A 12415-nucleotide genomic window follows, 5' to 3' on the forward strand; every position below is an offset into this window, starting at 1 on the left:
TATAATGAGTGAAATGTTTTGGGAACAGGAGAAGAAGTCGGGGTTTGCTGGTTTATTCAAGAGGACGCCTAAGACGGTGGAACCACAGGTAATTTAATCATTTACTTTGACTTAAATGTGCCAAGTTTTTACATTAAAACTGGTTTGTAACTTTGCTAAAATTGTGGTCACAGGAAGAAGACGACGAACAACCAGCGACGGGCCTGGGAATAAAACGCAGAAGGACCATCAAGAAGAAAAAACGGGTCAGTTCATGAAGAAGAGACAAAAGCCACACGACTTCATGACGTTGCTGACTTTGTTTAACATTTTTCAGGTGGTGTCCTTCAGGATCAAGAAGACTCTCCCCAGATTACCGAAGTTCGCTGGACAGGTAAAGGTTTGATTTTTTAAACTTCTCATATGTTTTTGTGTGTTACATTTGTGTTTCATTGTTAAAGCGGGCAGACCAAATGCCGATCATTGAGGAGACGGTGGAGATGCAGGAGCTGAACTCGGACCAGGTTTGTGCTTTTTCATTAACGCCAACATTTTAATCCAATCGGGTAAAAATACAGTCATTGGTTGTTGGACTATGAACAGCAGTGAGATTTGAATAAGACTATAATTCTTGCTCTTCTAATGCCCTGTTGTTGCTCAGTGCTGCTTTTGTGGGCCAATTTTCATCATTGCCAAAACACCGAGGGCCGAACCTCACTATTGTAGCCTACAGTTAAGAACCATTTTCTGTAAATACCAAAGTTTTACATCAGTGGTTCTAAAGTGGTCCAGCTCCGAGACCCGCCATTACCTTAATGACAAGCTGTGACCCAAATAAAACTGTCATTTGTCATATATCGTATGAAATATTATTTACCACACGGTTTTATTGAACAAGCCGTAGATTTGCTGAAATTATGAACAAAACAACCCAATGATTCTAATTTTAACAGACTCCGGTGTGTTCCCGTTTAGTTTCAGATGGAAAATATTGAAAAAAAAAGTTCCCTATAAGCTCACGACCCACTTTTGAGTCCCGACCCAACATTTGAGAATCACTGTTTTACATAAGATATGATGAAGTGGAATGTTCTGCAAGGACATTTAAAAAAACACCATAAAAAGACACCATTTCTCGTATTTTAAGAGAACAGGATTTGAGCCCTTATTTGCATAATAATATTTCTCAAAATCATATTGGGGTAGTAGAGGTTCCGTGCTGGAGGGCCGGATTTGGCCCATGGGTCTGACGTTGCCTACCCCTGCTTTACAAAGTCTTGCTTTTGAACAGACACTAAAGCGTGAATGACTCACCAGCCGATTGAAACGTAATGGGCGCCAACTAAAGCAAATAGAGGCTTAATTAGCTCTGACTGAATGAAATAAAAACACTGCATATTGACTGAGTGACTGAGTCGGCCCCGCCCACTGGAAGCACAGACCCACGTTACAAAATGACTCTGATTGATCGGCCTGTGATTGATTTGTACGTCAATATCAGGCTCTAAATATTAAAACCACCACAAGTCTGTTTAAACTTCTCTCCCACATGATTGTGTTGGTGCATGAGAAGTCGCAGTAATACAGTTTGTCCACCAGAGGTCAGTGTTCAAACAGAATGAAACCGTTCTGAGACTTTGAACCTTATGAGACTTTTACTTCAGGAAAGCCTTGACATGTTACATAAGACTTCACTCCCCATCACTACCTGAAAGCACCTAAACAGTAAGAACATTATGCCTTGCGGTGATTAAATCCTATTTTCCCTCATTCTGTGGATCAGAACCTGCTTAAGGTTCCACGTACTAGTTTTCGTACTAGAGGCGACCGATCCTTCCAGGCTGTTGCTCCCAGGCTCTGGAATGATCTTCCACCCTCTTTGCGCTGTATTGACTCTGTTGATTCGTTCAAATGCAAACTTAAGACACATTTATTTGTTCAAGCTTTTAATTAGCTACTTTTGGGCTGCTATGTTTTCTGTGTTGCTGTGACCCCTTTTTATATTGTATGTAATTTCTGCTTTTACTGTGTTGTGAAGCACTTTGTGGCCTTTGCCTGTGAAAGGTGCTATATAAATAAAGATTACTTACTTACTTACTTACTTACTTACTCATGAATCCTTGCAAATACATCTTGAAATATGCCGATAGCATCAGGGAAAAGCAAATCCATTGCAGTAATGATACAGTGAGAAGCCCTTACCTGTAAGCCTTTTTTTTGTTTAACTATTGAGGAGTAATAAAAGCTGAACTCTTGGTGCGTTTAGGAGAGCTCTGTGGAGGTGGAGCAGGTGGAGATGGCGGCGTATCCCACTGAAGAAAACCCAGTGGAGACAGAAGAGGTGAGATCAAAATGTGTAATATATTTGCTCAGAGACTTAAAACCTGCTTTATGCTTTAACGTAGGAGGACGACGAGCTGATTTCATGGTGGAAAAGTGTCGTAGGTAAGTCAAAGACGTGGTTAAAATGCTGACGTACTGAAAACAACACAAAATGTGAAAATATGCACAATTTACAAATGCTTTTATGTCACTCGCAGGCTGGGCCGAGTGGAATGAGACGTCCCACCAAGAGGAGAATGAGCAGGAGTGAGTACGATGGGTTTGAAGCAGCGTTAGCCAGTTCACTCTGTCTTTGCGAGAGGTGGCGTAGATCGGGAGCCATCTTTTGGTCATTCAGCCCCAGGGCAGTAGCTTACAATCAACACGTTTTGAAAGAGATAATAATGGGCTTCTTTAGCTTGTAGAGAAGACCTTTGAGCAATGTTTATGTGAGGCGTCACCTTCATAGCCGTCTTGAATATTGGGATAAGTTCAGTATTGCGATATTTTAATAAATCATTTCACACTATACCTTCCATTAACCTGTTACCAGGGTTTTGATTATGGTTATAGGAACGGCAAATGTGATGTAAGTTGTGTTTTAACAGATCTCACACATATGTTTAGAAACTAGAAGGTCTTGGCTTTCAAATGAAGTATCACTCTGGCATATAGGCTGTAAGCTCCCCAGTCAATGCTCTGAGATTTGGATATAGATAAACGCTAACCCTAACCCCTAAACATAGGGTGGCAAGTAACAGGATAAAAGCATTTTGTCTCATCAAAATGAGTTGGAAAAGTCCAAAATTAAAGGGATATTTCAGGATTTTTGACATAGGGCCTCATTTCCTAGTTATCCAGAGTGTTGTTGATTTCTGGAAATATTTTTTTTGTAATTCATGCAGTTCTTATATTTGAAGAGTTTCCTGGTGCAAGGCTAGCGCATTTCTATGGTATCAGCTAGCCTGCATTAAAAACACAGAGCACCTGAGGCAAATCACTTATAACACCAGACTAACCATATAAATGTCTGTGTCGATACAATAATTTTTGGAATATAACTGACCTTGCATCACATGAATGATCGCATTTTGAGGGACTATTTTCTAGCAGATCACTCCGCCACTGCGTAGCTTATACAACCACGAAGCTGATGCTGCTCAAATATACGTTTTTTTAGATGCAAAATGGTTAAAATTATTCTACTGACACAGACATTTATATGGTTAGCCTGGTGTTATAAGTGATTTGCCTCAGGTGCTCTGTGGAGCGGGTCAGACTGTTTTTAATGCAGGCTAGCTGATACCATAGAAATGCACTAGCCTTACATTAGCCTAGCGCCACGAAACTCTTCAAACATAAGAACTGCATGAATTACAAAAAAAATATCTCCAGAAATCAGCAACACTCTGGATAACTAGGAAATGAGGGCCAAAAATCCTGAAATATCCCTGTAACCTATATAAATCTAAAAAAACAAAGACAAAACAATGGCTACAATAAAATTAGTCAAATGTAGAACAAATAATGGCACCCTAGTATAATAGCATGCATGCTACAATACCATAATAATAATATTAAAATATATTTTTATCTATATGCTCTGGCAACCCCCCCCACATTTGTCTCCCGACCCCCCGGTTGTAGATGATATACTGCCCACCTCTAACACAGGGCTAAAATGTAGCTCCATTAGGAAAATCATGAATGAACTTAAAGACTTTTTGGGATAAATGTTGTCTTTGTCATTGCTATTATTGACCAGAATTAGATTATAAAAAAGGTTGTAAAGAAGCCTCACTCTATATTTGCTCACGTTCTCTTGTTTTGTGCCTCCGTAGGGCGATGGAGGAAGCGGCGGACCGTGTGTACATGGCGGCCCGTCTGTTCGTTCACCTCTTTAACCAGCGGGGGGCGTCGCTGCAGCACCGGATCCTGGAGCTGTTGGCTTTAGCCGACGCCAACGACATGTTCCATAAGAAAACCACAGCAGCCGCGGTGGGAGGGGGCGTGGCCAGTGTCTGCGGGAGCATCGCCACAATCACAGGTGAAGAGAGTCGTGTTTCAAACCCCCGTGTTTCTCATGACAGCGATCGTTAAAGTACATGTGGGTGTTTCAGGTCTGATCCTGGCTCCGTTCACCTTCGGCGCCTCCATCATCGTGACGGCGGTGGGGATCGGAGTGGCCACGGCGGGCAGCATCACCTCCGCCACAGCCAACATCACCGACACGGTCCACTCCAGAATGGACCGCAAGAACATGGAGAAGATGATCCAGGGATACCAGGAGGAGATCAAGGACATACGCGAGTGTCTCGAGTTCGTTCAGGTGAGGGACGCTTGAAAAGGGGATGTTCAGAGATGTGTGTTTACCACAAGAGTATCAGCTTTTATCCACAGAAGTTTCCTCAAAATGTGTTTTATTCTTTAGCTTTCAGATCGAGGCAAACTAGGACAACATGCACTTGGGTTTTTTGGTCACTAAAAAAACCTACTGAAAACCCAGTATCGTCAAAGTTCCAGTATCAAAAATATATATAATGGCACTCAGCCTTACGCAGCTACATACTGTTGTTGTGTCCTTTGGCCAGACACTACTTCACCCACCACTGAATGTGTGAATAGTGAGTGGTTGCTTGATGTAAAGTGCTTTGAGTGCCTAATGTAGGTCGAAATGCACTATATCAAGACCACGAGTCTAATCGCGTAGGTGACGCTACAGTAAAATAGCTTTTTTGGCTTATTCCTTTTCAAGTTACCTGGCCCAGGAGCCCGAAGAGCACCCGGTTCGTAAGGTTCACTAACTTGCTATCTCCCTTTGCCACAGTGGGTTTCCAGTGAGCACTCAGCCTTTTCTCCATCAAGCACTATATCAATGTGACCATTTATTCACCTTTACAGATTGAGTGTGATTTTTGTAAAGTGCTATAACGGTGTTTATCAAACTGTGGGACGTTCCACTGGTGGAACTTGAGCTTTTTCAGGTGGTAACCAGAGTCATGTGGGATTCCAACACACACTGGAGCACGTCACGGCACTTCAAAGGCTTTTCTCAAACCATGCGGGGATTTAAACACGTGATTTATCACTTTATCAAAAATAAAATAAGACACGTATGTCCGCGTTGCAGGAGAGTAAACGTAGCGTTAATAGCGAGTTGGCGACAGACACGAGTTGCTCAGCCTGAAGCTTAAGCCCTGACGATAGTTTCTCTTAATCAGCTGCTCCTCTCGTCCCTCCAAACTCAGTCACAGTCAACAGTCTGTGCCTCTGCAGGAGAGTAAAAAGCCAGTGTTTCCCTCCGCTGCGGCGCGTCTGGATTCAGCAGATCCAAATCGACCTCCTGTGCCTTCTCTCATAGAAAATAAGGGAGGCGGCTCTTTTGCTTTAAAGTGTCTCTATGTGCGTTGGCGCCGTTGGTGCCGTTGGTGCCGTTAGTGATGCTGTGCAGCTGTTAGAGCTCTCGCTTCACGGCTAGAAGGTCCCGGGTTCGATTCCTGCCTGGACGGGGCCTTTCTGTGTGGAGTTTGCATGCTCTCCCCGTGTCTGCGTAGGTTTCCTCCGGGTACTCTGGTTTCCCCTACCACTAAAAACATGTACAATAGGCCAGGATGAATGAGAGTGTGTTTGAGGGTGCGCATGGGGGACGACGGATGGAAATTAGCCCGGTGTGGCATGTTTACATGCATGAGACCATGTGTGATCATTAACATGCACTGTCCCGACCAAATAAAAATATTAAAAAAAAACAATATTTTTATTATCATAGCTATAGTAATGCATTAAGTTCAGATATAATCCAGTCCAATTTAGGTCAGTTATACAGTGTTGGGCAAGTTACTTAAAAATTGTAATGTATTCTATATTAGTGATTACAGCTCTAGAAATATGTTTGTATTTCATGTTACTGCTTCACAAATGTAGCTGAGTTACACTACATTGAGTTACTTTTGGCAAAATATAAACCGAAAACAGTGATAATGCCACCGAGCAGAAGTGCGGTCACTTTCCCCATTCTCTTGTGTTTTGTTTGTGGACATTTAATACACGGAACTGTAGATCTTATACTCCAGTGTCTTGATTTGAAAGAGCCTCAGATCATGTAAATTCTCTGCCAAAGGATCAGCTCTGAGCTTTGTTCATGAGGAGCAGCTCCATGAAGCAGAGGAACAAGATTAAATATGATTATAATGAATATTATCAAAGCAAAGTCGACTAAATTCGTCCTAAATTTAGTCGACTAAATTTACTCGCAATTTTAGTCGACTGAAACTAGATTAAAATTGAAGATATTTTTTTGACTAAAACTAGACTAAAATCGAATTACATTTTCGTCAAAAGACTAAGACTAAAACTAAATTAAAATATGTTGTCAAAATTAACACTGGTGTGGAGGGGGCGTGTCGGAAAGAGTCAGAGGTTCTTAAAGAGACAGAGGCCTATTTCAAGACATTCACTACAGCCATTTTGAGAGAGCATTTTATATAAGGCGGTTATTTTAAGTTACTGCATCTACAGACCAACAGAAGGTTTCGTCATCATTGTAGTGTGATATAGACTGGTGCTATGTGGCTGAAAAAAGCAGAATACCCCCTCTTTAACACTTGGAAAGTTGTATTTGAGAACCAGTGTGCCAGAAGATTATGTGTAACAGACCGTTTCACAATTGCAGCTTTGCTAACTGGCTTTACTGTCTCCTCTTCACAGGAAGGAATGGACGCGCTTCAGGAGTGGGACTTTGAGAAATTCTCGGAGAGTGCGGCGAAGAAGGCCCTGAATCACAACATCAAACACGTGATGAAGGAGGGCGGCCGTGCGGGGAAAGCCCTCATGATCAACACGGACAAGCTCATCAGCACCGTGCAGGTCCTGGGCGCGGCCGGAGGCGCCGCCAAAGCCGTCCAGGCCATCAGCGTCACCACGGGGGTCATGTCCGCCCTGTTCCTCGCCCTGGACGTCTTCTTCCTGGCCAGAGATTCCCACGAGCTCCGCAAAGGCGCCAAGACCAAATTCGCCGCCAAAATCAGAGAGGTTTGCAAGGACCTCCAGGACGGGCTTCTAGAGCTGAACAAGGTGAAGACGCAGCTGCAAAGGACGATGGACGGAATCGAGGTGGAGGAGTACGAAGAAATACAAGAGGTGGAGGTGGAAGTGGAGGATGATTTGGAATCGGATCCGGTGAAATTGGCAGAGCTTGAGCAAGAGCTTGATTTTATTGAGGAAAAACTGGACAAGAAGGCGGAAGAGGAGAGGAAAAGGAAAGACGAGGAGGAACGAAAGAAGAAGGAGGAAGAGGAAAGAAAGCAGCAGGAGGAAGAGGCGAAGGCGGCGAAGGAGAAGCTACTAGAAGAGTCGGATAGTGAAGAAGGAGATGACGAGATCGAAGTCGCTAAATCCGATGCGAAGAGGTTGAAAAGCGAAAAGGAAACCAGGAAATCGGACGAGGAGAAATCGGAGCAAGGCGTCTACAGCGTCAAGGAGTCCATCAAGGAGTTCTTCAAAGACCCGATCCTCAAAGTGACCAAGAAAGACAAAGACATCGAGAACAAGATCACGGCCGATAAAGAGAAATCGACGAAAAAAATGCACAAAAAGGAGGCGAGTTGGTCCGGAGACGAGATACTTTCCGTAAAAGGGGAGGGCGGGCCAAAATCGGAAAAAAGCAAGAAGAAAAAAGACGGTGAGACTAAGTCGGAGGATAAAGTTTCCAGTCAGAGCGAGGGTGAAATAGTTCAAGATGTAGCCAAAGGAGAGGAAAAAGCCAACACTCATAAAGCTCCTTGGAAAAATATGGAGGCAAATAAAGACGATTCCGCAAAGCATGATGAAAAATACCGTTTCAAAAGCCTTAAGGATATGTGGACGGTCAAACAGGAAAACGCGGAGGATAAACTCCACGCCAAGAGTCTCAAAGAACCGCCCAGACTGAAAGAGACTCTCGAGGATGATAAAGTCAGGAGTCTCCGTGAGAGTTGGCTTGCTAAAGAACACGAAATTAGGATGGAGGCACTGGCGACGCCCAGAGAGAACCTTAAAGTCCACGAAGGAAATGCAACGCAAGAGGGGAAAGTCACAAGTCCGAGTTGGAGAGTGGAAACCGCAAAAAGCCACCACAGCAGTAGCGGGAAAAGCGAATCAGATCGGTCTAGTTTTAAGAGCGACAGAAGCAAACCCGAGGAGACAAGGGAGTCGCATCGAAGTCATCACGATGCTGGAGAACGAATGGGCCAAGAGGGACCTCGTGAAAAGGGCGACGAGGCCGAGAGGGGAACCCGGAGGAGCCACCGAGAGAGCGGAAGGAGCCACGGCGAAAGAAGGAGGAGCCACAGGGAGAGCGATAAAGATATAGAAGCTGGAAATGGCCACAGGGAGAGCAGGAGGGGCCATAGGGAAAGTGCGAGGGGCCACAGGGAAGGCGACAATGATGGAGAAAGCGGGAGGAGTCACGGAGAAAGTGGGAGGGGCGAGAGGGAGAGTAGGAGGAGCCACAGAGAGAGCGACAGGCGGCGAGAAGAAGACGGAGGGTCCCGGCCCAGGTCCAATGCTGTGCTGGACGACGGGCTGTACATTTAGACGCTCCGATAGACGTTACATTTATGAATATTTCTATATACAAAGTTTATCATCTCAGTTTAAAATGTTGCCAAAGTACAGAATGCTCCGCGCGTTCGTGTACTTTTCGATCGACTGCTAATGTCTCCAGCTTTGGGGATCAGTAGAAAACACAGACCTCAATAGGTTTCTTTAAAAAGCATTTTATTTTTTATGAATGGTGCACCCTACATGACTAGCAGTGCACAAACTTAAAATCAGGCTAAATAGTTGGGAGGTAAGCCATAAAGCAGCACCAAAGTGACTTGTTTTTACTGTTCTGCTATTAATAAGTGACAACAGATACATTTTGTAAAGGAAATAATATTTTTGATGCCTCTGACAGTGTCTTTGTACATATTTTTTTATTCTATTTTAACCACTACTGTGTTAGGTCAAAGCTGTTACAATGCCTTTTCTTCTTTTACTGTTTCAAACTCACTTTAAGCACTTTAGCCTATTAATCAATGAAAGTTTACAAAATGATGGTCTACCCAACTACTCACTTGGATCGATTTTGTTTATTTTCTGGACGGAACATAGTAAAAAGGACTTTTTTAGACTAAATCAAGTAAGACTTAATGGACTGAACTGGGCTTACCAGGTTTACACATTGTCCTCTTCTCTGGACATAGATAGGATGAATATATTAAAATTATATCAGAAACATGGGCTTTTTTGTTACTGGTACTTCATTTTAATGTTACATTTGCTGAGATTGTTTGTATAATTCTTGTATTATTGTAAATGGGTGTTTTTAATGGATTGGTTTTAAAAGTGGCAATTACTTCTTCCCTATGTATATTATATTTACATTTCCGATTTCCTTAACACTACGAGCGCCTTGTTTAGGTCAATTTATTTGTTTGTTTGTTTGTGGGGGAAATGGTTTTAAATATGAACTTTGAAATAAAACTGGAATGTTATTTACTTTACTCTGACTTATTTACTTACTTATCACACACACAAATAAAGTCGAGCAAAAATTGGGTCTATTATGTGATGTTTATTCACTGCAAATTGTTCAGTAGAAGCGAAAAAACTGCACCCGTTTGCTAAAGCTAGCATATGTAGCATGCTAACGTTAGCTTTCTGGTTAGCAATGTCCGTTTTTTTTTTAGAAGGCCTATTTATGAGCTTTTGAAGCATTTTGCGCCACTCCATGTCTCATCTTTATTTAGTAGAAAAATATAAACATAAGTATTTGTTAAAGTAATAGTGGAGAAATGGGCTATATGCACAGTGACCCCACGTGATTTCCGCCTGGACAGTCAGCCAGAGGCTGTCCTTCCTGTCTGTCATCTCTTCCCATTAAAAATTAGCAGGTCCCACAGAAATGAAGCAATAGCTTAAGATTTGGTAAAGGACAGCGAGTAAAAGTTCGGATGTGGCTGGAGCAGGTTAAAAAATATTACGTGAGATGCAACGACTTCACTGGAGGAAACCTCCGTGTTCATAACGGTGGATGTTTTTGTCTTGAAGCTAACGCGGCTAACAAAATAAAAAATAAAACTAGCGCAAAGTTTTGAACGAGCCTGCGCAAAAAAGAATCGTCCTGTTAGTAGTTTAAATAATATTTACTTGTTTACATGTTATATTATCATTTTTCAACACTAGCCTTTAGCTCTAAGATAAAAGCTCCTACCTTACGACAGCTGGCGTTTCCTTTGGGTGCTGGATTCACAGCGAACATGATGTTTGTAATACGTTGCTGTGACTGTCCATCAGTAACTCGTTGTCCTTAACCAGATCCTGAGCTATCGCTATTTTTGTGTGGGAACCTGCTAATTGTGAACGTAAACGACCAGCGACAGGAAGTGCTGCGTCTGGCTGACTGTCCAGGAAGACGTCACGTGGGGAAACTGTGCATATAGCCTATTGGTAGTTTTTTGGAATAATAGAAGCTACAGAAGCCGAGGCGGATTGACTATGATAGTGCGCCCTCTGCTGCTGGTAGTAGGAGTAGATCCATGACGGTATTATTTGTTAATATTTTATGTTTTACAATTACTGTTAGGGTTAGTTTAGTCATTAAAATTAGGGTTAAAGTTAGGTTAGGGTCGTTAGGGTTGGTTCGGAGCAAAAATAACAAGCAATTCCTATGTGGTTAGAAGTTATGTTATCTCTATCAATCAACGGAAGAATCTAGTTACACATCCCATATTTGTTGATTTTTATTATATATTTTTTTATGAAAACATTGAAATAAGTCAGTTACTAACTCCTCACAAGTGAATAAAAAGGGGTACTATATTGTAAGGCATAGGAGCACTTCGACGTCCGCACAGTCAAGTCGTAGTGCTCCTGAGATATTATTACGCCATATAAGTAAAAAAGTGTAGTACCCCTTTTTATCGGCTCAGGAAATCCAACATGTTTAATTTTGTGTGACTATACTTAGATCGTGTAACTTTTCACGTATCTGTATTTAACCTCTTACCTCCCGCCTGAACCGAGAGGATCTTTTTCCTCACATCATCAGATTTTTTTTCCATCATTTTTTTGTTGGGTGTTCAACTCATTTTTGTAACTTTTTTTGGTCATTTTTTGTTACATTTTTGTCATTTTTTCGTCAATTTTTTAATCACATTTTTGTCTTTTTAAAAAAAAAAAAAAATGTGTTAAATTTTTTTGTCACATTTTGTCACATTTGTCATTTTTTCGTCAATTTTTTATAATTTTTTAGTCATTATTTGTCATTTTTTGGTCGAATTTTTATCACATTTTTGATTTTTTTGGGTAATTTTTTTGGTAATTTTTTTGACCTTTTTTTTTTTTGACCTTTTTTGACCATTTCTTGTGACATTTTTGTGACATTTTTGCCACTTTTTCATCAATTTTCCGTCACTTTTTTGCCAATTTTTTCTCACTTTTTTGTCCCATTTCCATCATTGTTTTCGTCTCAGTTTTGTTGCTATTTTCACAGCTTTTTTTCCAGAAGCTTTTGGACTGGGGGTAAAGCCAAACTGGAGAAAATGTAATCGGTTCAGGTGGGAGTTAAGGGGTTAAAATAGGGAAAACGTGGAACAGCTTGGTCATTTCTAACTTCACCCCAGTTTGGAGCTATAGGAATATGCTCAGAGAGGCTGAATGCTAAAAAACATCTTTGGTCGTTTTGCGTGACTGAGCGCACGCACAAAGACCAGACACCTACTTATCAACTCATCTAAGCTCAGGTAAGAACATATCTCAGTATGGAAAAAACGGTGGCCTGTTCCTTTAAGTAGATCATCATATCAACAACCGTCCTAAAAGCTGATTGGTCTGGATCCGTCTTATCCAGCAGAGGGCGCACTATCATACGCCTAATTGCAATTCCAAATAAGCGGTCTGTCTTTTCCAGTGTCAAACAACTACTTTCTCACATAATTTTGAAAGATTTTGCTAATAGACTCATCTTATCCAGCGCTTTTCTACCTTCATCAGGCCCAAAGCGCTTGGACCGATGTTAGTTAGACTTTTATTTTACCATTCTGTGACCAAACACTCCTTTTCGGGGAAAGTTTTGGAGCCTTTCTTGGTT

At 41.8% G+C, this 12415-nt stretch overlaps 1 protein-coding gene across 1 annotated transcript; it reads left to right on the top strand.

Moving 5' to 3' along the window:
* Window positions 1–4: 4 nt before the first annotated feature.
* Window positions 5–9111, top strand: LOC306972858 (uncharacterized protein; the record flags this gene model as incomplete). Its single annotated transcript, XM_079569565.1, has 10 exons — window positions 5–88; window positions 174–245; window positions 317–373; window positions 441–503; window positions 2246–2320; window positions 2385–2424; window positions 2520–2568; window positions 4143–4348; window positions 4422–4630; window positions 7009–9111. The coding sequence occupies 10 exons, from the start codon at window positions 5–7 to the stop codon at window positions 8872–8874; spliced, it is 2721 nt and encodes a 906-aa protein (XP_079425691.1). The 3' UTR covers window positions 8875–9111.
* Window positions 9112–12415: the final 3304 nt, after the last annotated feature.

Source organism: Gobius niger (assembly GCF_951799975.1).
Source record: "Gobius niger genome assembly, chromosome: 13".
Classification (NCBI taxonomy): Eukaryota; Metazoa; Chordata; class Actinopteri; order Gobiiformes; family Gobiidae; genus Gobius; species Gobius niger.